General features: G+C 44.2%; 2 protein-coding genes across 2 annotated transcripts; one reads left to right on the top strand and one right to left on the bottom strand.

Annotated features, from left to right (window-relative positions):
- The first annotated feature begins 1,167 nt into the window (after nt 1–1,167).
- Nucleotides 1,168–6,534, top strand: LOC129741499 (uncharacterized). Its single transcript, XM_055733240.1, has one exon. The coding sequence runs from the start codon at nt 1,168–1,170 to the stop codon at nt 6,532–6,534; it is 5,367 nt and encodes a 1,788-aa protein (XP_055589215.1).
- Nucleotides 6,535–17,010: 10,476 nt separating this feature from the next.
- On the bottom strand, nt 17,011–18,111 carry LOC129741498 (uncharacterized). Its single transcript, XM_055733239.1, has one exon. It carries the CDS (start codon nt 18,109–18,111, stop codon nt 17,011–17,013), a length of 1,101 nt encoding a protein of 366 aa, XP_055589214.1.
- Between the last annotated feature and the right edge of the window lie 5,516 nt (nt 18,112–23,627).

Genomic DNA, 23,627 nt, shown 5'->3' with positions numbered 1-23,627 from the left:
CGCTTAGGATTCGGTTTGGTGGTGGCAAATGAGCTGCTGCGTGCCTTCTAGACATCATCGCAGAGAAGACGGTGATCGCATTTCGGTTCGGAAGTGGCACGGAGTCGCATTGAGAAGGCCTCGGAGTTCGTGTTACTTCGATCGGTGATCAGCATTTGCGTAGCGAGGAGGTTTCTGGCAAGTGATAGCTGGATTCGATCAACGGTGTGGCAAGGGAGCTGCTGCGTTTCTTCGAAAACCATTCTGGTTCGGAGCCCAGGGCCGCATCGAGAAGTTTTCGGTGTGGGTGCGACTCGGATTCGATATCGTAGTGGCAAGAGAGCTGCTGCGCTTCAACTAATCGTCGCAGACGAGCTGATCATCCGGTCCTGGTCCGGAAGTGGCACTGGGCCGCATCGAGGAGGTTTCGGTGTGGGTGCTGCTCGTAAGTGGTCATCATTAGTGGCAAGGGTGCTGCTGCGCTCCTACAACTCACCGCAGGAAAGCTGTTTATCCGATCTTGGTCCGGAAGTGGCACTGGGTCACATTGAGGAGGTCTCGGTGTGGGTGATACTTGAACCGTAGTAGCAAGGGCGCTGCTGCGTTCATACCGGCGAAGGTCTACGCAGAGTGTCGGGCGAAGGTCGCCATTTTCAACAGCATCGCACGAAGGAAGAGGCAGCGCAACAAAAAGTTCTCTCGGGTGAGATTAATTGAACAGTATATGTCCACATTAGCTAGGGTTTGATAATACACTGTTTTAAATAAAAATTATCCTCTTCAATTAACGTGCTACAACATCCATGAGCAACAACTGTTCGTGATCAGAACAATTTTGGAACTGCTCGTTAGAGCAAGTCATCTTCTTTGGATTTCGCTGGTCGTTTGGTCTGGATTCGGCGCCATTACAGGGTTCATAGGTAAAGTGAACAGTATATGTTCAGCCGTTGCAAAATTTTGGAATACTACATCCCATATTACTCCTCTTCGCCTGCCTGTTGATGAATTCTTCGAGCGTTTGAGCTGGTGATCAAATTCGGTTTCTGGGTGACGGTCCACAAATTACCATTGGTACAACGAAAGGGTTTCTAAGGTAATTTGCTGGACAGTATATGTTCAGCCGAATTTTGGACATTTTTTGGAAATCTACACCCACATTTCATCCTTTCCGGTTCTGACGTCATCATAATGCCGAAGTCAACTGCAGCTGAGAAGGCCCCGCCGTCGCTGAAGGTTTTACGGGTGAAATTGAAGGAAATTCAAACCAGCTTTTCCGACATTTGGATGTTTGTCGACGGGTACAGGGAGGATTCAACTCAGGGTCAAATTGAGGTTCGATTGGGTAAAATTGATGAGCTGTGGGAAAACTTTTGCGATACTTTAGTTCAGATTAAGGCGCACGATGACTTTAAGGAGACCGATGATTTGTTCGACAAGGAACGGCAGGACTTAAGTAACCAGTATTACTTCTGCAAGGCATTTTTGGTTGATCGGGCAAGAGAATTTGCGGTGCCGGATTCGATCAATCACTCTGTTCGATTGAACGAGTCGTCAGGCCATAGTGGGATGGATCACGTGCGGTTGCCTCAGATAAAATTGCAAACTTTTAATGGGGACATCGAAGATTGGCTTGGATTTCGAGATCTGTTTACCTCGTTAATCCATTGCAAGCCAGATCTTTGTGAAGTAGAGAAATTCCACTACTTAAAGGGGTGTCTTGAAGGGGAGCCAAAAACACTGATAGACTCGCTTCAAATAACCCAGGCAAATTACACGATAGCATGGAATATTCTTTTAAAACGCTACAACAACAGCAAGCAGCTTAAGAAACGTCAGATACAAGCATTGTTTTCCCTTCCCCATCTTGTCAAGGAGTCAATAGCTGATCTGCACGCTTTACTGGAAGGTTTCGAAAAGAATGTTCAAATCCTCGATCAGGTTGTGCAGCCCGAGAACTATAAGGAGCTTCTCTTGGTCCATCTTCTCTCAACACGGTTGGATTCTGTTACGCGTAGGGGGTGGGAGGAATTATCAGCTAGCAAGGAGACGGATACTCTCGGAGATTTGACAGAGTTTATTCGGCGGCGGATTGCGGTTCTAGAGGCGCTTCCATCCAAGGCATTGGAATTGAAGGGTGGTTATCAGCAGACAGCAGGGCAGAAGCAGAAACCGTACGTTCGGGTCAGCCACAATGCTTCACAGCAGCAGCAGCAGCAACAGTATCCGCAGCAACAGTATCAACAGCAACAGTATCAGCAGCAGCAGAACCAACAGCAGCAGAAACCAGGGGCATGCATCGTCTGCAAACGGGAACAGCATGGTGTTCATCAATGCCCAAGATTCAAGCGCTCCACTGTTTCGGAAAGGGTGAATCTACTTCGAACACATGGGTTGTGCCGAAATTGCCTAAGAACGGGACATCAGGCTCGGAATTGTCCATCGAAATTCTCCTGCAAGCAGTGTAGTGGTCGTCATCATTCGCTGGTGTGCTTCCGCTCTGAAAACAACAGTAATGGCCAGGTTTCAGCAAACGCATCGAGGAATGATTCTCTCTCCGACGATCAGGAAGCAGAATCATCGACACGTGTGGCGAACATGGCAGCTCCAATTGGTTCATCGGTAAATTCAGTTTCACAATTTCGATCTCGTGTTTTACTTGCGACAGCGGTGGTCATTATTGAAGACGATATGGGTAATCAGCTTCCGGCAAGGGCTCTGTTGGATTCCGGATCTGAGAGTAATTTTATGACCCAACGGCTTAGTCAACGGATAACGGTTTCTCGAAACAAGGTGGATGTTTCGATTCTCGGCATTGGGCAAGTTGCAACGAAGGTGAAGCAGAAGGTCAGCGCTGTGGTAAAGTCTCGTACCTCTGAATATTCTCGTGAACTTAGTTTCTTGGTTTTACACAAGGTTACGGCAACTCTTCCGACAGCAGATGTCAACACTGGGGGATGGAATATTCCTAAGGGAATTTCGCTAGCTGATCCTGCTTTTTTCCAGTCCAACAGCGTGGACCTCGTCTTGGGAATTGAGTGCTTCTTCGAGTTCTTCGAAACTGGTCGAAGAATATCGCTTGGAGCAAATTTGCCAGCACTCAATGAATCAGTCTTCGGATGGATCGTATGTGGAGGTGTTTCTCAACCGGATAGCTCGCTAAGAGTCAGCTGCAACGTCTCGGCGAACGAGACACTTGATATGCTGGTGTCACGGTTTTGGGAATCCGAAGAGATTGGATCAAAGAGGAACTTTTCCCCGGAGGAGAGTCTATGTGAGGAGATTTTTGAGCAGACGGTTCAGCGGAGTTCAAGCGGGCGATACAGTGTTGCTCTGCCTACGAAAAGGGTTGCGGTGTCAAGGCTCGGTGGCTCCAGAGACATCGCTTATCGGCGGCTCTTGGGTACAGAACGTCGATTTGCCAGGGATACAGAACTGAAGCGCCAGTACATGGAATTTATGGAGGAGTATCATCAACTTGGGCACATGCGAAAGGTTCCGGCGGAGGATATTGGCAATTTCAGAAGGTGTTTTCTGCCACATCATCCGGTAATAAAGGAGGCGAGTACGACTACCAAGGTGCGCGTAGTCTTCGATGCCTCTTGCAAGACATCTTCGGGAGTATCGCTCAACGACGTCTTGATGACCGGGCCGGTTGTACAGGATGACCTCAGGTCCATCATTATGCGGTGTCGGACGAAGGCGATTATGCTGGTGGCAGACGTGGAGAAGATGTTTCGCCAAATTGAGATTCAACCCGAAGACAGACCTCTCCAGTGTGTGTTATGGCGCAACAATCCGAACGAAGAAGTAGGTGTTTACGAGCTGAACACGGTGACCTACGGCACGAAGCCAGCACCGTTTTTGGCTACCCGTACTCTGCAACAGCTCACATCAGATGAGGCAGCTCGTTTTCCCTTGGCAGCGCAAGCGATGGCGGATGACACCTACATGGACGACGTCATTACCGGAGTGAGCAACCTCGAAGAAGCAATTGAGCTTAGGAAGCAGTTGGAGCAGATAACGGAAAGCGGAGGTTTTCGACTACGCAAGTTTGCTTGTAATCGGTCGGAGGTTCTACAGGGTATACCGGAAGACAATTTAGCGATTCCTGGATTCGTGGATTTGGATCCAGATCCTTCTGTCAAAACATTAGGACTGACTTGGATGCCTGGTTCGGATACATTCATGTTCCAGTTCAATTTGCCTCAAATCGAAGATTTTAACTTTACAAAACGCAACGTTCTCTCTGTTATTGCCATGTTATTCGATCCCCTAGGGCTGATTGGGGCCACTATTACAATGGCGAAAATCTACATGCAGCAGTTGTGGACTCTTCAAAATTTTGACGGCAATAGGCTTGATTGGGACGAGCAACTACCTTCCACGGTGGGTGTGCGTTGGCGAAAATTTCACGAGGAGTTGTCCTGGCTGAACACCATTAGAATCGATCGCTGTGTTATTCTCCCCAACCCGATAGAGCTGGAACTTCATTGTTTCTCGGATGCTTCTGAGAAGGCGTTTGGCGGTTGCATCTATCTTCGCAGAAGAGATTTGCATGGTTTAGTTTGGACTAGACTAGTTTCGTCGAAATCTAAGGTTGCCCCATTAAAATGTCAATCGATAGCACGTCTCGAACTCTCTGGAGCATTATTGATTGCAGAACAATACGAAAAAGTGAAGGATTCCTTGAAAATTTCGGCTAAGGCGTTCTTCTGGACCGATTCGACGTGCGTTTTGCGTTGGTTGCAAGCGATTCCGACTGTGTGGACGACATATGTGGCAAATAGGGTGTCGAAGATTCAAACCATCACTCAGGGTTGCAAGTGGAGCCATGTACCAGGCATTGAGAACCCGGCGGACTTGATATCGAGAGGAGTTTCGCCAGCAAACATCGTGGAGAACCAGTTTTGGTGGAGAGGGCCAGCCTGGTTGCAAGAATCACCGGAAAGTTGGCCTCAAGCGCCAGCGTTTTGTATTCAAAATGAAGGAGATGAGGAACTGCGTCGTACTACTGTGGTTGCTGTTGCCTCTGAAACGGAGGAGTTCGTTAATACTTACATTTCTAAATTTTCGTCTTATATTGACCTTATTCGAAAAACTGCTTACTGGCGACGCCTGAAAACTTTTCTTTGGTGCAGATTGAGAAACCCAGCAGCAGAACCAAATAAAGGTTTTCTCTCTGTGTCGGAATTGAAGCATGCTGAGCTCGATCTAATTTCTCAGATTCAGAAGGTAGTGTTTGCGGGTGAATGGAAGGTATTGGCAGAAGGAAAATCGGTGTCTAGGAGTTCGCCGATGCGTTGGTATAACCCTTTCTTGTCCTCTGAAGGAGTAATTCGACTTGGTGGTAGACTGAGGAATTCTGATGAGCCCCATGATGCAAAGTATCCTGTTGCCCTGCCCGCTAGGAACCCTTTTTCGACGTTGCTCATTAGGTATCACCACGAGAAGCTGCTACACGCAGGCCCACAGCTTTTGTTAAGTGTCTTGAGACAGCGTTACTGGATTTTTGGAGGAAGAGAAACCGTAAGGAATGTAGTTCATCGTTGTTTGAGATGTTATAGAGCCAAGCCATCTCCAGTCCAGCAGTTCATGGGCGATTTACCTGCTTCCAGGGTGACCATCGCCCCAGCCTTACGACGAAGCGGTGTGGATTATTTCGGCCCCGTTTATGTCAGACCCGTTCCCCGTCGCCCGGCAGTCAAGGCCTACGTTTGTATTTTTGTCTGTCTGTGCACAAAGGCTGTTCATCTGGAACTGGTTTCAGATTTGACCACTGACCGCTTCATCCAAGCGTTGCGTAGGTTCGTAGCTCGCAGAGGAAAATGTGCGGAAATCCTATCTGATAACGGTACGAATTTCGTTGGTGCCCGTAACAAAATGAGAGAACTTTTACAGCTTCTAAGGGATCGTTCTCATCGTGACCAAGTAGCAAAGGAGTGCGTTAATTCCGGAATACAGTGGAGCTTCAGTCCGCCAAGCGCCCCGCATTTCGGTGGTCTCTGGGAAGCGGTGGTGCGTTCAGCCAAGAATCATCTGCTTAGAGTGCTGGGAGAAGAACCGGTTTCGCCAGAGGATTTCAACACGCTATTAGTCCAGGTAGAAGCGTGTCTAAACTCCCGACCGTTGACACCCTGTTCAGACGACCCTAATGACTTGGAGCCCCTAACACCTGCTCATTTTCTCATCGGTAGCTCCTTGCAAGAAGTGCCAGATGAAAATGTCCTAGATGTACCCTTTAATCGACTGAGTAAATGTCAGCAGGTTCAAAAGCGATTTCAACAATTTTGGAAGCGATGGCGGCGGGAGTATTTGTGCCAGCTACAAGCAAGGACCAAGCGGTGGAAATCTCCAGTTGACATCAACGAAGGCATGCTTGTTGTTCTGAAGGACGAGAACCTCCCACCCCTACGTTGGAAAATGGCTCGTGTACAAAAGACTTACCCTGGCAGCGATGGAGTTGTACGAGTCGTCAAATTAAAAACTGCGCAAGGATGCATCGATCGCCCAGTAGAAAAACTTTGCATTCTTCCCATCAAACCAATCGAATCATAAAACCCACCTACAGTTGAGCTCTGAATCCTTCCCATTGCCAATTTCCCACGTTCGTCGAAGAGGAGTTTTTTTTATAATTTCAGAAATCCTAGCAATTTCTGGGTGGGTGAGGATGTCTACGAGTGAAATGGCCCCTAGCGACACCACTGATAGCCGGCAACCAACCAAACCCAAAATCCAAACCAGCTGATCTCGAGCGAGCCGGTGTTTCTACATGGACCAGACCAAGCGAGCAACGACCTACAATCGACCAGACAAAAGACGACAACAGACCGTTTTTTTATCCCAGGATTGGTACCCGAGTCACTGATCGATGACACCGGCCGGCAATCATCAGACAGTGAAGCTGGAGATGATCATCACCGTCCGGTATTGTTTCTGCTACTACAGCGAAGTTTGAAGAGCGAGAGTATTGGAGCCAAAAAACATCGCAGCCTGTTGGTTTCGGAGGTAGAAGGCAAAACTCGAAACTCGCACCAGTCGAGTTGAGCCTGCCAACCACTCCGGATATTTGATCGTTTAAATTTGTCGCGTGTTAGAATAAGCAAAAATACATATAATTTAAGTTCAACTCAGTCTTATTAAATTTTAAGTAAAAAATAAATTATGTGTTTATAAATAAACTGTGCGTATAGTTATATGGAAATCGTGCGTGTGTTTTAACTAATCGGTCCGAGAAATATGTATGCGGAAAGTTTTCGTTGAACCACGGACCGTTGCAGTTTTGTTTTTGTTGGTTCGATGTTGGCAAGCCGACGGGAATTTCAGGATAAATAGAACCACTTCGAAGGAAAGGTACGGCCCCAACATTCTATCTTGGGGTTTTGTTTGATTTTGATACAAGGTTTAGGGCTTCCTGAATAAAAGACCAAGTCTCCTTCAATAGGGGATCAAGCGGTGATTGAAATCCTCACCAATTTTCTCATCAGAGGCATTCAAAATACACACTTTGAGGCCTCGCATAGCTATACAGGAGACGATACATATACATTCATTCAAACCTCCCCCCATGAGGAGGATCTGCTCTGAGAGACACTATTCGTTTGCTGCCCCGAACGAACTCTCTCAACGTTCGGTTGCTACATGATGCATGAAAAGACGAGGCACACATACTCATTTACGTTCTTGAATTTGAATAGCTCCAGCCGATAGCTGTCGTTGAGGAGAACATCTTCAACCCCGCCGCAAAGGTTGAGGCAACAACACAACCGAACTTATTGCATTGCACAGGCCCGCAACGTATAGTGCAAAGAGGGGAGAGGAAAAAGAAACGGAAAAACTAGCTGCCTGCGTGCGGTTGCTGTGCAATAGTAGCAATAGCAGAAAAACCTCGGGCATTCGATCCAGGAACAAACGAGGAGACTCGGGTTCGCTCTGCCTTTTGAATTCGCTTCCCTCAAGCTTGTAACAGGAGATAAGTGAGAGCCATTCGTTTGATTTTTTGGATTCGCTGCCTCGAATGTATATTGCTTCTTGAAGGCGGGCAATGTCGAGAGCGTATGTATCATCGGTTTTGTCGTTTTCGCTGCCTCAAAGCAACCTTTGCTTCCGAGTAAAGCAGTGAGCGAGAGAAGGTTGATCAATTCATGCTCAGCAAAATTCAATCACTGGGATCAAGTCTCCCCTAACTTCAGAAAAATTGCATTTTTTTTACTCCCACGAAAATGCTTCGAGTTCATCAACGGGTTCAAGTATCGTTCTAATTTTTGGAGCATAGAAACTTGAAGTTACAAGCTGTCAGAAAACGTCAAAGACGGCGAGTTGCTAAATTTTTCCAAAATGATATGGTGTAAATAAGAAAAGGGGATCAAGTATCCCCACTCTCCCCTATTGTAAAATAAAAACAACAAAAAATTAAATTTAATAAGCATGAAGAAGCACTAATTAAATAGTATTACAATAATAATTGACCTCCAGGAATTCAAATATGTAAAAATCAATTTGAAATATAATTTTTTTTTTTTTTTTAATAACGTAAATATTTGCAGAGTGAGCTTTTTATGACATTTTACCCCAACTCAAGAAGGATTTTACCAGTTTCATTCATGATGTTAGCTGTTGACTGGGTATAAAAGACTCAGTAATGGAGGACATTAACATCCACAACGGATTAATCGTTCGGAGTAATCATGCAGCTGTCGATAGTTTTGCTAGGTGTATTGCACGCCGTAGCCGGTGCGCAGTTTTGGAGATCACCATTCTATCGGTCGTTCGAGGAATCCCTCTCGGAATGTGCGAACTATTTCAAAATATCGAATAGTACCGCAAATCGATACATTCAAAATGGGTTTTCGAACGAGCAAAGCGTTAAACAGCTAATTCACTGCGTCTTGCTCGATTTGCAAGCTTGGGATACGGAACAAGGGGTCATTGGCCGCCAGCTCATTGCCGCTTTAAGTGGTATTCAGTTCGACGAAGAAAGTGAACGCCACATCCAGTGCTGTCTACAAAATTCTCGGGTCGATGAGCTGAAAGATCAAGTTCTCGAACGAGCGTATCGTTCATTTGTGTGTTACCACAATGTTTACGGGCATTCTGGAAGCAGCAGCCAGCAGTATCTTCGCTATACCGACGACATCCGGAAAAAGTTCATGCGTGAAGCCATCCTAATCCAAAATGTACCATATCGCACGTTGTTGGAATTCAGCAAGGATAATGTTGTGACTCAACCGGAATGGCCGAGCGTTTCTCTAACGTACGTTCTCAGAGTAGGATTCTATAGCCGTGAGCAGGGTTACGACTTCGAACATCTCTACACTCAATTCGGAGCACCGGAGTTGCTCGGTAACGAAGTGAGATTGTGTCAGGATAGAGTACGAGCCCAGTATTGCGAGGAGCCCCAACGATTGATTCAAACATTCGGACAGTGTGTCAGACCCTACGTAACGACACTGAAAATAGTTTCAATCGTCGCCAGAGAGCTTCTGCCGGAAGCAAGTGCTGATTGTGTTAATGAACCTATTGATCCTATAATTCCGGATAGCAGCTGTCACGGAGGTGATTCAAACGTTGATTTTCTTATTAACACTCCATTAGGATTCGTAGGAGAAATGCCAGTTGTGGGTGGGGTGGTTGGAGGATTACCAGAGTTGGTCGGAGAATTGCCAGTCGTGGGTGGAGTTGTGGGAGGAGGCTCAGGCGTGGGTGGAGTTGTTGGAGGAACTGTCGAAGGATTGCCTGTCGGAGGATTGCCTGTCGGAGGATTGCCTGTCGGAGGATTGCCTGTCGGAGGATTGCCTGTCGGAGGATTGCCTGTCGGAGGATTGCCTGTCGGAGGATTGCCTGTCGGAGGATTGCCTATCGGAGGATTGCCTGTCGTGGGTGGAGTTGTTGGAGGAAGCACAGGTGGGGGTGGAGCTGTTGGAGGAGGCACAGGTGTGGTTGGAACTGTTGGAGGATTGCCGGTAGTGGGTGGAGTTGCTGGATAATGGCCAGAATCATCGGCATTACTTGGTGGATCCATACCCGCACCTGTAGCATAATATTTACGGATATAAGTCAGCTGATATTTTGCATCTATTCTATCTATACACCTTTGAGATATAAAAAGGAAGCTCAATATTTACGCATCTTATATTCATCCAAAATCTGAACAAATTGTTATTAAAACACGGCTATGAAGTTAACGTAGCATAAAAACAGCTTATTTTGTATCATTAAATATGTATATTTTTAAATTGATTCAAATTTTCTGTATGAATAATATAAAACACTTTTAAAAGTAAACAGCTGACAAAAAGTGTATTAATCAAAGCGAAAATATATAGTGAGTGTCTTAAGTCAATATTCGTAATAGTTTTACGAATATTGACTTTACGGGGTAACATTGATTACCGGGGTAACTTTCAAAAACAATAAAATGTTCCACATTAGCATAAATAACACAGTCTATAGTTTGAATTTTTTAAATCTGTTTTCAACGTTTAAAGACTATTAATTAAGTATCGAATAGGAGAAATTTGGTTTGTATTTGATTTTTTTTTTCTGTGAGTAAAAATGTAATTTCAAAATCGTTAAATATCTATCTATTCCAAGGCTCGCAAACAAAAAACTCTCCTGATGATACCAAAAAGCAATTAGATTCAAACGGGTTGTTGAATGTGAAAGGACAACTTTTTTTCTTTGTACCTATATGTATAGTTAGAGTGCTATCTTCATAGTCATTTAATGATCAGTTTTTAATATTTAAAAAAATAAGGACATTTTCCAAGAGTAAGCCCGTATTGGACAAATGCATTGGAACCGTATCAAATGGTTAGCTTTGAAGAAAAAATGAAAATGGCAATAATAAGAGGCCCTAGGAGAATGTGTGAAGGTTAAATTTAATTTGTATTTTGAAGCTAAAACTATTTAGCAATTGTTATAATTTTTGCCCCTAAGTGTATGCAGCATCATTGTCCTTATTTCGATTATGAATGTTTTTAAGAGAAAACGTCAAAGAGCAAGGTAAAATTGATAAACTAGCATTTGTAGAAAATTACGAAGGTGTTTTGTATCGTTTATGATCAAGAATACTCGTTAAAACCGTCAAATAGAGACTAATCAATGTTACCCCAAAGCATCCAATTTTGAACAGAGACGGTATCGATTTTTTAATCAAATCTAAAATTGTCTTATAAATTTCTGCAGCCATGTTTTACGTTCATAGGAGTCCAGTACTGGTTTTAAAAATATGAAAATATTACCCTAATCAGCACTAGGAGTGTCAATTTGACACAACAAACTAAAATCGTAATAACTTTTGGCGTGTTCAACCGATCTGAACAAAACTTATATCAATAGAAACCTTGTAATGTCAGTAAAATATGTTTAGAACATTATATATAGCTGAAGCTTCTAGTTTTCTGGCTGGTAAACGGTGGATAATGTGCAACACGAGACCCTATAGCGGTCATATCACCTCTTATTCACAACTCCTATCCGCCGTGCCGGCTGGGATGCGAGTAACCTAAGCGGAGATCGGGTACCCAACCCCGGTGGATGCTTTGGTCGCATGCAGACTGAGAAGGTGGCCGCATGCGTCTGTTCCCCAGGTCAGGGGCGGCGTGCAACAACAACCGAGCGTCTGTTCTCCAGGTCAGGGGCGGCTCAAACAGCGTCTGTCTCGCAGCGAGCGGCTGAACTTATGAAATGCGGTTCCCGCCAGCTAAGTCCAAGATGGCAGCCCCATCGCGGGATAGGGACTTTAGGCTAACAACCTACTGCTCCTGATATCTTGTATTGTTACAGAAACTGAGAGAAGAAATAACCGAATTGGAACTTTGGCAACGACTTTTAGCATGAAAACACGGACTAGAATTGGAACTTGGAATGTTTTGACCCTTGCCCAGCCAGGAAAGCTGGCTCAACTGGCTAGAGAAGCTAGCCGCTTCAAGCTAGAGATATTGGGACTGAGCGAAGTCCGTTGACCTAACACTGGAGAACACAAGACACAGTCCGGGCAAGTACTGCTTTACTCTGGCATACGAGGAGAACATGCTACTCGGGAACGAGAAGTTGGTTTCCTGTTAAGCCCGCAGGCCCGTGCGGCCCTCATAAGATGGGAACCGATAAACGAAAGAATAATCGTAGCCAGATTCAGAACACGGGTTAGAAACCTTACAATGGTCCAGTGTTATGCGCCAACTGACGTTGCCGATTTGCAGGAGAAAGAGCAGTTTTACAGTCAATTGAACAGCGTGGTTGAGAGAATTCCGAAGGGTGACATTCAAATCCACTTAGGCGACTTCAACGCAAAGATTGGCTCCGATAATCAGGACTTTGAGCGCATCATGGGGCGCCATGGCCTAGGACAGATGAGCGAAAACGGAGAGCTGTTTGTAGAATTTTGTGGCAACAACAACATGGTGATCGGTGGATCGCTCTTCCCCCATCGACCAGCACATAAGGTCACTTGGGTATCCCGAGATGGCCGAACAGAAAATCAAATTGACCACATCTGCATCAGTCGAAAATGGAAAAGGAGCCTTCTTGATGTCCGCAACAAACGAAGCGCAGACATTGCATCTGACCATCACCTCGTCCTTGGCGAGATACGACTGAGAGTTGCGCGTGTCCAACGGCACGAGGAGAAAGTCGGGTGTTGATACGACGTCCGCCGGTTGGAGAATCCAGAGGTGAAAAGGGCATACGTTGAACAGCTAGAATCCCGAGCCTCGGAGCTGCCGACAGACGGAACAGTCGAAGAACAGTGGTGTGGAATCAAGAATGCCTTTATCACGACGAGCCATGGTACTCTCGGTAAAGTTTGTGGAAGACGAAGTGAATGGATGTCGGATGAAACCTGGAGGATGATCGATGATCGGAGAAAGGCGAAAGTCGGAATTGAGCAGACATGTACCGGGTCAGCCAAAGCAGCCGCCCGCTTACGATATGCGGAGCTGGAAAAGGCAGTTAAACGAGCTTGTAGACGAGACAAGAGAGCCTGGACAAACTCCCTAGCCGAAGAGGGAGAAAGAGCCGCCGCCATTGGAGATATCCGATTATTATATGATATTTCTCGCCGCCTTAGTTGTGCAAGGACTAATGCAAGAATGCCGCTGAAAAACCGAGCAGGTCCGCTGTTGACAGATCGAACAGATCAGCTCAAGCGTTGGACTGAGCATTTTGATCAACTTTTCCGAGTTACAAATAGCAATGGCCAACAGAACCCGCAGCTCGAGGCGCCCACAGTCAGTCGCATTAATGGCGTCAACTCGGAAGCGCCCTCGCTGGCTGAAATAGAGCGGCAATCAAGGACATGAAATTCAACAAAGCGCCTGGAATCGATTGCATTCCTGCTGAAATGCTCAAAGCCGACCCTGCCTTGTCAGCACAAATGTTGCACCGTCTTTTCGCTGACATTTGGGATACTGCAACATTCCCGGCCGACTGGATGCAGGGTATCCTCGTAAAAGTCCCAAAGAAAGGAGACCTAACAGAGTGCGGTAACTGGCGTGGCATAACTTTGATCTGTACAACCCTCAAAGTACTCTGCAAAGTGATCCTGAACAGGATCCAGGAGAAAATCGACGCTACACTCCGACGGCAACAAGCTGGATTCCGATCCGGACGATCATGTGTGGACCACATCACAACGCTACGAATCATACTGGAACAAATCAACGAATTCCAGGACTCTCTTCTGCTGGTGTTCGTTGATTTCGAAAAAGCATTTGACCGACTGAACCACGAAAACATCTGGGCTACTCTTAGACGACGAGGGGTCCCAGAGAAACTAGTCCATCTCATCGAAGCACAGTACGAGGCTTTTTCGTGCAAGGTCTTGCACGACGGTGTCTTGTCCGAACCAATCCCGGTAACTGCTGGAGTGAGACAAGGATGTATTTTGTCACCGCTGCTTTTTCTCATCGTAATGGATGAGATCTTGACTGGATTGATTGACTGTAGACCAAACCGAGGATTGCCGTGGAATCCTTCAACCATGGAGCAACTGAACGACCTTGACCTGGCAGACGATATTGTTTTGCTCGCCCAAACACAACAAGACATGCAAAGCAAACTCGACGACCTTACCGAAAGCTCCAAGGCAGCAGGTCTCAAAATCAATGTCGGAAAGACCAAGTCGATGGAAATCAATACAGGAAATCGTTCCAATTTCGTGGTAGCTGGACAACAGGTTGAGACAGTGGAGTGCTTCCAGTATCTTGGTAGTCAGATTACGCCTGATGGTGGTACCAAGAAGGACATCGAAACCCGGATCAGAAAAGCCCGATTTGCGTTTGCGAGTCTCCGAAACATCTGGCGGTCACGCCAGATCTCTCTACGAACTAAGATCCGAATCTTCAACTCAAACGTCAAATCCGTATTGCTGTACGGGTGTGAAACTTGGTGCACATATGCGGTAACGACGCGAAAACTGCAAGTTTTTGTGAATCGCTGCCTGCGGAACATCATCCGCGCTTGGTGGCCTGGCAACTGGATCTCAAACGTTGAACTTCATCGCCGGTGTCATCAAAAGGCGCTAGAAATCGAGATTCGGGAACGTAAGTGGAGATGGATTGGGCACACGCTGCGAAGAGATGAAAACGAGATTTGCAGAGAGGCGCTTGACTGGAATCCAGATGGGCATCGAAGAAGAGGCAGGCCCAAAAGCTCGTGGCGGCGAAGTCTAGCCGCTGAAATCCGCACAGTTGACGAGAACCTTGGCTGGCAGCAAGTGAAGACGCTGGCTCCGGATCGCCAGTAGTGGAGATCTTTTATCTCAGCCCTATGCGCCGGTCAATCGGCGCTGGACCCTTAGGTAGGTTAGGTAGGGGTCTAGTTTTCTCGTTTTTCAGCACGAAAGAAATAAAATCCGATAAACATGCCTCAGGAAAACTGCTGTAGTTCATATATTACACGTCCAAAAAAATATTTGTTTTATGCATATGAAAGCGGAAGTTAATGTCTACATCATGAAGCCAAGAAATATTTTTTTAATTTTTTTTTTTAATGAAACGATCGCAAAAAGTTAAAAAAAGTGGTCTGAAAAACCTACTTTTCATTCGATTGCTTGTAAATACGTTTGAGCGATGGTAGAGTTTTTGAAAAATCTTGACTACGAAATCTATTAAAATTCTAACATTTTGCTGTCTTTAGATTTGCCATGCAACAAAAATCAAATTTACTGGAGTTTTTCAAAGTACACTACTTTGCGCGATTTTTTTACAAATTGAAATTTCATCTGTTTTTGTGGTCCACCGTCAGGTTGTACCCGGATTTTCAGTGCTTTTACTTTGTTTGGACCAATCAAAAGTATATTCATTGGAAAGCTAATTTAATCTACATTCTAGTAAGGTGCAACAATTCACACTGTAAGATTTCACAAAAAATATGAAAATTATATACGTAAAATCATTCCTGAATTTCTAGAACTACAAGCAGCGCGTCCAGCAAAACGTGTTTGTTTGCTCTCCGAGTAGGTATGGTGGGTGGTGATTTGGGCAGAGAGCGAAGCCGTCAGACGAAATAATGAATGATGCGTGTCGTATCATTCAGGGTTGGCATTATTCATCGTCATTAGTCAAATGACTGTGACTGTTGAGTCTCTTGGTCCGTCAAACTCAATTGACTGTTCCTTAACGACCAGTCACTTCGTTTGCCAGTCATTCAACCCCCAGTCGTATGAAGCTAAAAAAAATTCATAGTCAAGCATTCACCAATCGCATTCAAACGAGTCGTGGACCGAACTGAAGACGAATAAGAAACGCATTTATTATTATTGTTACTCCTGCCAGCAAGCCAAAGACGAACAAGAAAAGCATTTATTATTATTGTTGCTCCTGCCAGTAAGCTCGTTTTCAGTTTTTTATTGCTATTGTTGCTCTCTGCCAGCAAGTCGTTCAATTAGTTGTATCTGCCGTCAGTAGCCGATCGAAGTGTGAAGAGATTTGCCAGTCACTCTCAGGAGAAATTTTGACCATGTGTAGGAGCTTCGCCAGTCGATGATGGAGAAATGTTGATTGTTGTCGTGCTTTAGTCGTCATGCGAGTAGTGAGGCTCCATCAATTGAGAACAGTGCCAGTCGTTTGATGAAACAAAACTAGTCGGGTCAAGCGTGACGGGCGAAATTTACCAACACTGGTATCATTATTTCGTCTGTCGGCTTCGCTCTCTGACCAAATCACCACCCACCGTGCCTACTCGGAGAGCAAACAAACACGTTTTGCTGGACCTGCTGCTTGTGGTTCTAGAAATTCAGGAATGATTTTACGTTTATAATTTTCATGTTTTTGTGAAATCTCACAGTGTGAATTGTTGCACATCACTAGAATGTATCTTAAATTAGCTTTCCAATGAATATACTTTTGATTGGTCCAAACAAAGTAAAAGCACTGAAAATCCGGGTACAACCTGACGGTGGACCACAAAAACAGATGAAATTTCAATTTGTAAAAAAATCGCGCAAAGTAGTGAACTTTGAAATACTCCAGTAAATTTGATTTTTGTTGCATGGAAATCTACAGACAGCAAAATGTTAGAGTTTTAATAGATTTTGTAGTCAAGATGTTTTCAAAAACTCTACCATCGCTCAAACGTATTTACAAGCAATCGAATGAAAAGTAGGTTTTTCAGACCACTTTTTTGAACTTTTTGCGACCATTTCATTAAAAAAAAATTTAAAAAAAATATTTCTTGGCTTCATGATATAGATATTAACCAAAAGTTTTCCAAGAAAAAAGCGAGACATATTGAGGAAAAAACGAGACAGCGGGACATTCATCAAAAAAGCCGGACGGATGGCAACCCTACGCAAACCATCTCCCTGGGGTCAGCCTTGTTCCCAAGACAATGGACATCATAAACAAAGTAGTTTTCAACCTTAAGTTTATTTTGGGATTACATTTAATGGTAGCAGCAAAGACTCATTACTCCACTCCTTATTTTGGTTCTTATACTATTGAACAGTTGATAAACCTTTTTAATTAATGTTTTTCGTTGATTCGTATAGACATGTTACTGAAATTGACACATTGATTGGTGTTCATAAGTTCATCAAATTCCTCCTAGACCGATAGGCGGTCCTGTAAAAGGTTGAAAGCCAAAAAGTGTTTCTGGATCAGAAACTATCGGCGCTAAAGTTATTGGGAAGAGGGTTACTGGTTCTGTAGCATCTGTAGCGATTGATTTAGTTGGTTGAGTTTCTCCAATAGATGGCAGAGCTGGTGTTGTTTCAGAAACAGTTGATATCGGTGGCGAAGTTGGCAGACCCATCAGACTTAATAGTTCGGACAAAGATAGCAAAGTTGGCGTGGTTGATGGCTCAGGATCACTTCCACAAACAGTACCAGCTTCCAAGAGAAGTTCCTTGGCAGCGATTGAAACAATGTTCAGTGTCGTTATGTAGGGTCTGACACACTGTCCGAATATTTGAGTCAAACATTCGGGCTCTTCACAATTCCTTTCTAGTATTCTATCTTGACAAAGTTTCACTTCGTTACCGAGCAATTCCGGTGCTCCGTTTTGAGCGTAGAGTCGCTCGAAATCGTAACCCTGCTCTCGACGGTAAAATCCTACTCTGAGAACGTACGTTAGGGAAACGTCCGGCCATTCCGGTTGAGTCACAACATTATCTTTGCAGAACTCCAACAACGTTCGGATTGGTACATTCTGGATCAAGATGGCTTCTCGCATGAACTTTTTCCGGATGTCTTCAGTGTAGCGGAGATACTGCTGGTTGCTGCTCCCAGGGTTGCCATACACACTATAATAGCACAAAAATGAACGATACGCTCGTTCGAGAACTTGATCTTTCAGCTCATCGACCCGTAAATCTTCAAGGCAGTTTTGAATCTGGCGTTCGTTTTCTTCGTTAAACTGAAAATCTCTTAAAACGGCAATGAGCTGTCGGCCAATGATCCCTTTTTGGGTATCCCAAGCCTGCAAATCGATGAGCGCACAATAAATCAGCTGACTGACGCCTGGTTCATTTGGGAAACCATTTTGAATGAAACGACCGACGGTAGTGTTTGATATGTCGAAGTAACTTGCACATTCGAAGAGGGATTCTTCGAACGATCGAAAGAACGGCGATCTCCAAAACTGATCCCCGGCAACGGTGTGCAACACGCCTAGCAAAACAATCCACAGCTGCATTATCACTCGGGAAGATGTATCGGTAATGAATGTTGATGCTTGCTTTCACCGTGCATTTTATATCCAAGCCGCTACTATAGCATCAGGATGATGGAAATTATCTAGTACTTTCTCCACTCGAGGGAACGTGACCGTTTCAGCTATTTCCTATTCACTTAGTTGAGCTAGTGACAAGCCGTTCGTGGGGAGATGAACTGAAATTTATTGTACATAATGTAAAACATCTTTTCTTTATTTAATTGGTCCAGAACGATGGATCTCCTAAAGAAAGTATATTGCTAGTGATGTGTTTTAGCTTTCCTTGAAGAAGGATAACTTTGTGGCCTTCCTTTCATAATGGTATAGCAAACGGTCAGTTGTGAGTATCTTTAATTAAGGGTATTAGACTCCCCTTTAGTGGAACAATTCGACTCAGCTCAATGGCTTACAAAGATATATTTGTTTGAATGTAAATATTAAAATGAGTTTGTCACCTTCTCTTCTAGACTGGGCTGATAATTTTTTTGAATTTAGCCTTTAAAAATTTTATTTTTCTTCACGTTTTAGTAAAATCTATGTATCCAAAAAGCAATTTCTGTATGTTTGTTTGCTGGTCCTCTATAGGTTCAGCCGTCTTAAAAGCAAAAAAAAAAACTAAAATTTGGCATGGATGCTCATAAGGACCAGAAATGATGAAAAATGTTTTCAGAATTTTTGATGACCTGTTTTGAAGGTCATTCTAGACAAATATTGTTTTAGCTTTAGCATATTGGCTGGTGAACGGTAGACAATGTGCAACTTGAGACCTCATGCACCCATCCTTCGGGTAGTGGTTATAGCACCTCTTGTCTTACAAACAACTCCGATACTCAACCTCCCCGAGGAGCTAGCTACGGTGCAAGCAACCTTAACGGGGATCGGGTATCAAAACTCCGTATGCGTCTGTTCTCCATGACAGGGGAGGCGTGCGGAGTGCAACAACGTCCTGGTGGTGTTCGGGGCCCAAAACAGCCACATCACAACGGTCCTCCTGCGAGATTGTGGGGTTAGCTATTGGCCTTCCGAGCCCGTGACTAAAATTACAACAATTTTCAGATCTGTAAATTTCATTTGCACTACTCACGTGCTCTCCAATGAATCGAAGAGCCGCAAATTCGACATCGTAGCGCAGCAGGAGGTATGCTGGAAGGGTTCCACGGTACGAACGTACCCAGATGGTCGTGCCATCTACCAGAGCTGCGGCAACACACACGAGCTTGGAACAGCTTTTATAGTGAGGGGAAAGATGCAAAAGCGCGTGATCGGGTGGTGGCCGATCGACTCACATATGTACCGGTATAAACTCAAGGGCCGGTTTTTTAACATCAGCATCATCAACGTGCTAAGCTCTCACCTCGGAAGTACCAGGGACGAATTCTACGTGTAGCTGAAACGTGAAACGACCGCTGTTCAAAACATGGTATCAAGATATCAAGGGTTCGATCACTGTCCTAAATGCCGCCTACAAAGTGCTGTCCTAAACCCTATTCAATCGCCTAACATCACAAGCAAACAGGTTCGTGGGAAGTCATCAGCCCGCCTTAATGGATGCTCTAAGACAGACCAGATCTCCACATTACGGCAAATCCTCAAAAAAAGCCGTGAAACGATTGATGGAACGCAGTACTGTGTGCGGATTTCGAGCGAATTGTCGATTTCATTCGAATCACAACAACATCAGATCCAGTCAACTAATCTGCTTTGCCAATGATATTGATATAGTCGGCAGATCATCTGAAAACTGAAATCGAAAACTGAAACGCGAAGCAGGAAGAATTGGGTTAAAGATTAATATGTGACCAAGTATATTTTGGCCTGCGGAACTAACATCGAACGAACCCGCTTGTCCAGTAATAACAAGTCAGATCGATGGGAACAAGCTGGTAATAGTCGAACACTTTATCTATCTCGGCTCACTGGTGACCGCAGACAATGACTAGCCATGAGATCCGGAGGCGAATTATCAGCGGAAGTCGTGCCTACTATGGACTGGACATGACACTCATTAGATCGTATCACAAGATCGTATGGTATGTTTGCTGCAATAGAAATTCCTGCGCCTTGTTTGATGTTCGAAGTCGAGTTGGAAACGGTGTAGAGATGGTAATTTGTAATTAAATTTTGGGGAGGAGAAGAATTGGTGAGAATACCTTGGATTGCAAAAACAGATGGAGAGTATTTTGATAGTATATGCTGAATTTCGGGCAGTCTCACTAGTAGACCCCTGGTATTCCACTGAATTGCAAAGTTCAATGGTTGTTGAGGAAGGCTACGGTAGATTATTTGGGAAATTGATTGGGTTGATTTGGTTTATTGTGTCCATTTTTAAAGAGCGGTTTGACTTACCGAATGGGTTTGGTGGAGTTGTCTGGGAGTAGTTTACCTGGTATTGCGTTGTTCTGGTCATTTGGAGGGGACACTCTTTTCTTTTTAGGGCCTATTGTCTTGTTGTTGGTTGGTGATTGTTTCCCGGATGATCAGCCGTTGCGATTTAGTTTTGGTGTTTATTGAGATGTGGATTGGCTCGATACACTGACCATTGTGCTGTCACACTCGTCACCGGAACTTGACTCGTTTTATTTTCAACTCCTGCATCTTGGATGTTAGTTTGATGATTTGAGCTTGCAGCTGACGAATTATGGAATCCTTAACGTCCAACGGCAGCTGGGAGCGATTGGCTTCGAGTCTCTGTTGAACCTTGGTGGGGGGCCCTATGATGGCGCTTTGGGAAGATACAGTACTCTTTCATGGCGGCGGATTGGGAAATTCCCAAATCAACACGGATGCGAACAATCTCTTGTTCCTTCTTTTGGATCGGGCAGGATCGGTTGTTTGCAGCATGGGAACCGTTACAGTTGATGCAGTGTGGCTGTTTGTCACATTTTGAGTGGACATTGGGTTCACCGCAAGTAAGACAAACTTCACTGTGTTGGCAGCGCAGCTTAGTATGTCCAAACTTGCCGCACTTCAGACACATGAGCGGACGGGGATTATAGGGGCGGGTTGATGCACGGATGTATCCGAAAAAGATGTGTGGTGGGAGAGCTGGTCCTTTGATAGTTCCTCCTTGCCGTTAACTCGTCGCTAAGGCCAGCAACATCCCGGCAGGTGGAGACGTTGAGCGAAGGGTGGTCGGTGATAGTAACAGGGGTATTATCAAGAAGCAGGGAAGGTTTTTGAGCCAACTAGGCTTGATCCTGGCTCCTAACCTTCAGAAGGTAGGTGTTACCGCCATCGGTTGAGTGGGCACCATCTTTTTTACCAACGGTTTGGTCGATCGTTTTGGCAATAATGGAAGGGTTTGGTAATTTTGCACCGGAAACCGGCTTGATTACCATGAACTGAATTTCTCTAAGCAATCCTTTTGGGTCCATCCATATAGGCACTGTTCTTCTGTTGGATGAGCCCGGTGGTCCGGTTTGACCTCACCAGGGAGGATTTGAATCCATCACGAGATGGAACAGTTACCACAAAAAACTATGAGCTGTCACAGACGATTTCGTGTTTCAATAACCAATTTGATGAACAAGAACCAGCCGTTCTGAATAGAACAGCAGCTCTTTGAGAGTGAGAGAAAATTTTAATCAAGACTGCAGAGCAAAAAGATTCCGAACACTAGCGCGGTCAAATGCAGACTGTTCTTCTTCGAAAGCTAGACCGTGGGCGGCCTTTAAATCTTCTCAGCAAACCTTTGAACATCAAGCCAATCCGTACTTTCGCTGGCGAAGCAATGATGGCTCCCGAAAATGACCCAAGAAAATATAAACGTTTCTCAATTTTAAAATCAATCACTCTCCTTCCTCTTAGTTCTTTTAGACAATTCGGCTCGAATCGATCGACATTTGCATTCTAAAAGCGCATCCTCCAAGAGATCTCTTTCCGCCATATTTTTCTTCACAAGATCCCAAGAAACCTGGGATTCATCATAATGGGCTTGTGATATAGCTCAGTTGGCAAGTCTGTTGCCTCCTGAGCCGATGTTCGCGAGTTCGAGCCCAAGAGTAAACATCGAACACAGTTTTAACGGATAAGTTTTTCAATAACGATCCGTCAACTGCAACGTTGATAAAGTCGCGAATGCCATAAAGATGGTAAAATGACTATAATCGAAACAAATAAAAACACTGGGATTCATCCTTTTCCATTAGCAATTTTCTTCATTGCCGTGCGAATCGCAGCCAAAAGAATGCAGAACACGTCTGTCACCATTCTGGTGGTATATTTCTTTCCATCATTTCAACTTAAAGTTACACAAACTCAATAAAAATAGTTGAAATTTTAAATCTCTTAGCTTAGAAAAAGATACGTGAAATTTCCAAAATGCAACTTTTTCACGCAACTGGATACGATACTGGTTCATCTTTATTTAAACTTTATTCTTCTTTATTTAGAACGAATTTTACACAGAGCGAAAATTTTTGACCTTGTCGAACGATGGTTGATATTTTTAAAAATTGAAAAAAAAAAAACAAACACCCTTTGACAACTACTGTAAGATTGTATGATGCTGTGTTAGTGTTTTCCTCCTACGTAATCCCCAGCAAACATTTAGAAGGTATATCGCAGAAATAACAGAATTATTCAAACAATTATACCGGATGAAAAAATTGTATTCAACTAACCAAGAAAGCGTTCTATAGCTTCCTTAGCTAACATGAAATTGTAATAGACATGATAATCCAAATCGAATATTAAGACTTTTACAATAACCATCGTAAACAAGTTGGTATTGAATGATTTTCTATCATTTAATTACGACAAGCTTTGCCCAGAAAAAGTTGAATGGAAAAGAAGTTTATTCGAATCGTAAATGTGTCACCAATAAGTTGAAAATATGCTTATTCGACATTTACGATTTGAGTGAACAGGGGCGGGATTATGGAACTCGAAACAATCGAGTTTCGTTCGATTCGATCAACTTTGGCATTACTTTTCTCGATTCGAATGGAACGTTTCGAGATGATCTACTACCCGATTTACTCGAAATCTAATACGATAAAATTAAGGACTCGAACGAGATTCGTAATACTTATTCTTATTCGATTCGAGTTCAACTCGGAACGGGTAACTCGAATCGAATAGGATTCATAATTCCACCCCAGATTTACGATAAATGGGTGGTCCTTGGAACTTTATCCCGTCCCCTTTCTTCCTTTGACCGGTTCGTAAAAATAAAATCTCACCTATAGAGCAATAGCGTGGATCATATCAACTGATGAGATGGCATCGTGCTAAGATATCGGACAGCGAACTCAGAGGACTGAAGTTCAAATCTCGGTCGGGGAATTTTTTTTCGTTTTACTCAAGTTACTAAAAATATTATATTTTGCTTTTTGTGAGGAAATCTATCGTTTAAATCTTGCCATTGTAGATATATCGCCTCCACTTTTGTAGCTATATGGTAAAGGGTGATACGGTCAAAATTTGGTCAAGGGAAAACGCGTGTAAATCGGTCAAATCGTTTATTTAAAAAATAAAATCAAATTTCTTTTTCAAGT

Source organism: Uranotaenia lowii, chromosome 2 (genome assembly GCF_029784155.1).
Source record: "Uranotaenia lowii strain MFRU-FL chromosome 2, ASM2978415v1, whole genome shotgun sequence".
In the NCBI taxonomy this organism is placed as follows: Eukaryota; Metazoa; Arthropoda; class Insecta; order Diptera; family Culicidae; genus Uranotaenia; species Uranotaenia lowii.
Note: the sequence above shows the minus strand (reverse complement) of the source record. Positions and strands in the feature narration are given on the sequence as shown.

Excerpts from the sequence above, each read along its gene's own strand:
- LOC129741498 (XM_055733239.1), bottom strand. The coding sequence starts at position 18,111 with ATGCAGCTGTGGATTGTTTTGCTAGGCGTGTTGCACACCGTTGCCGGG.
- LOC129741499 (XM_055733240.1), top strand. The coding sequence starts at position 1,168 with ATGCCGAAGTCAACTGCAGCTGAGAAGGCCCCGCCGTCGCTGAAGGTT.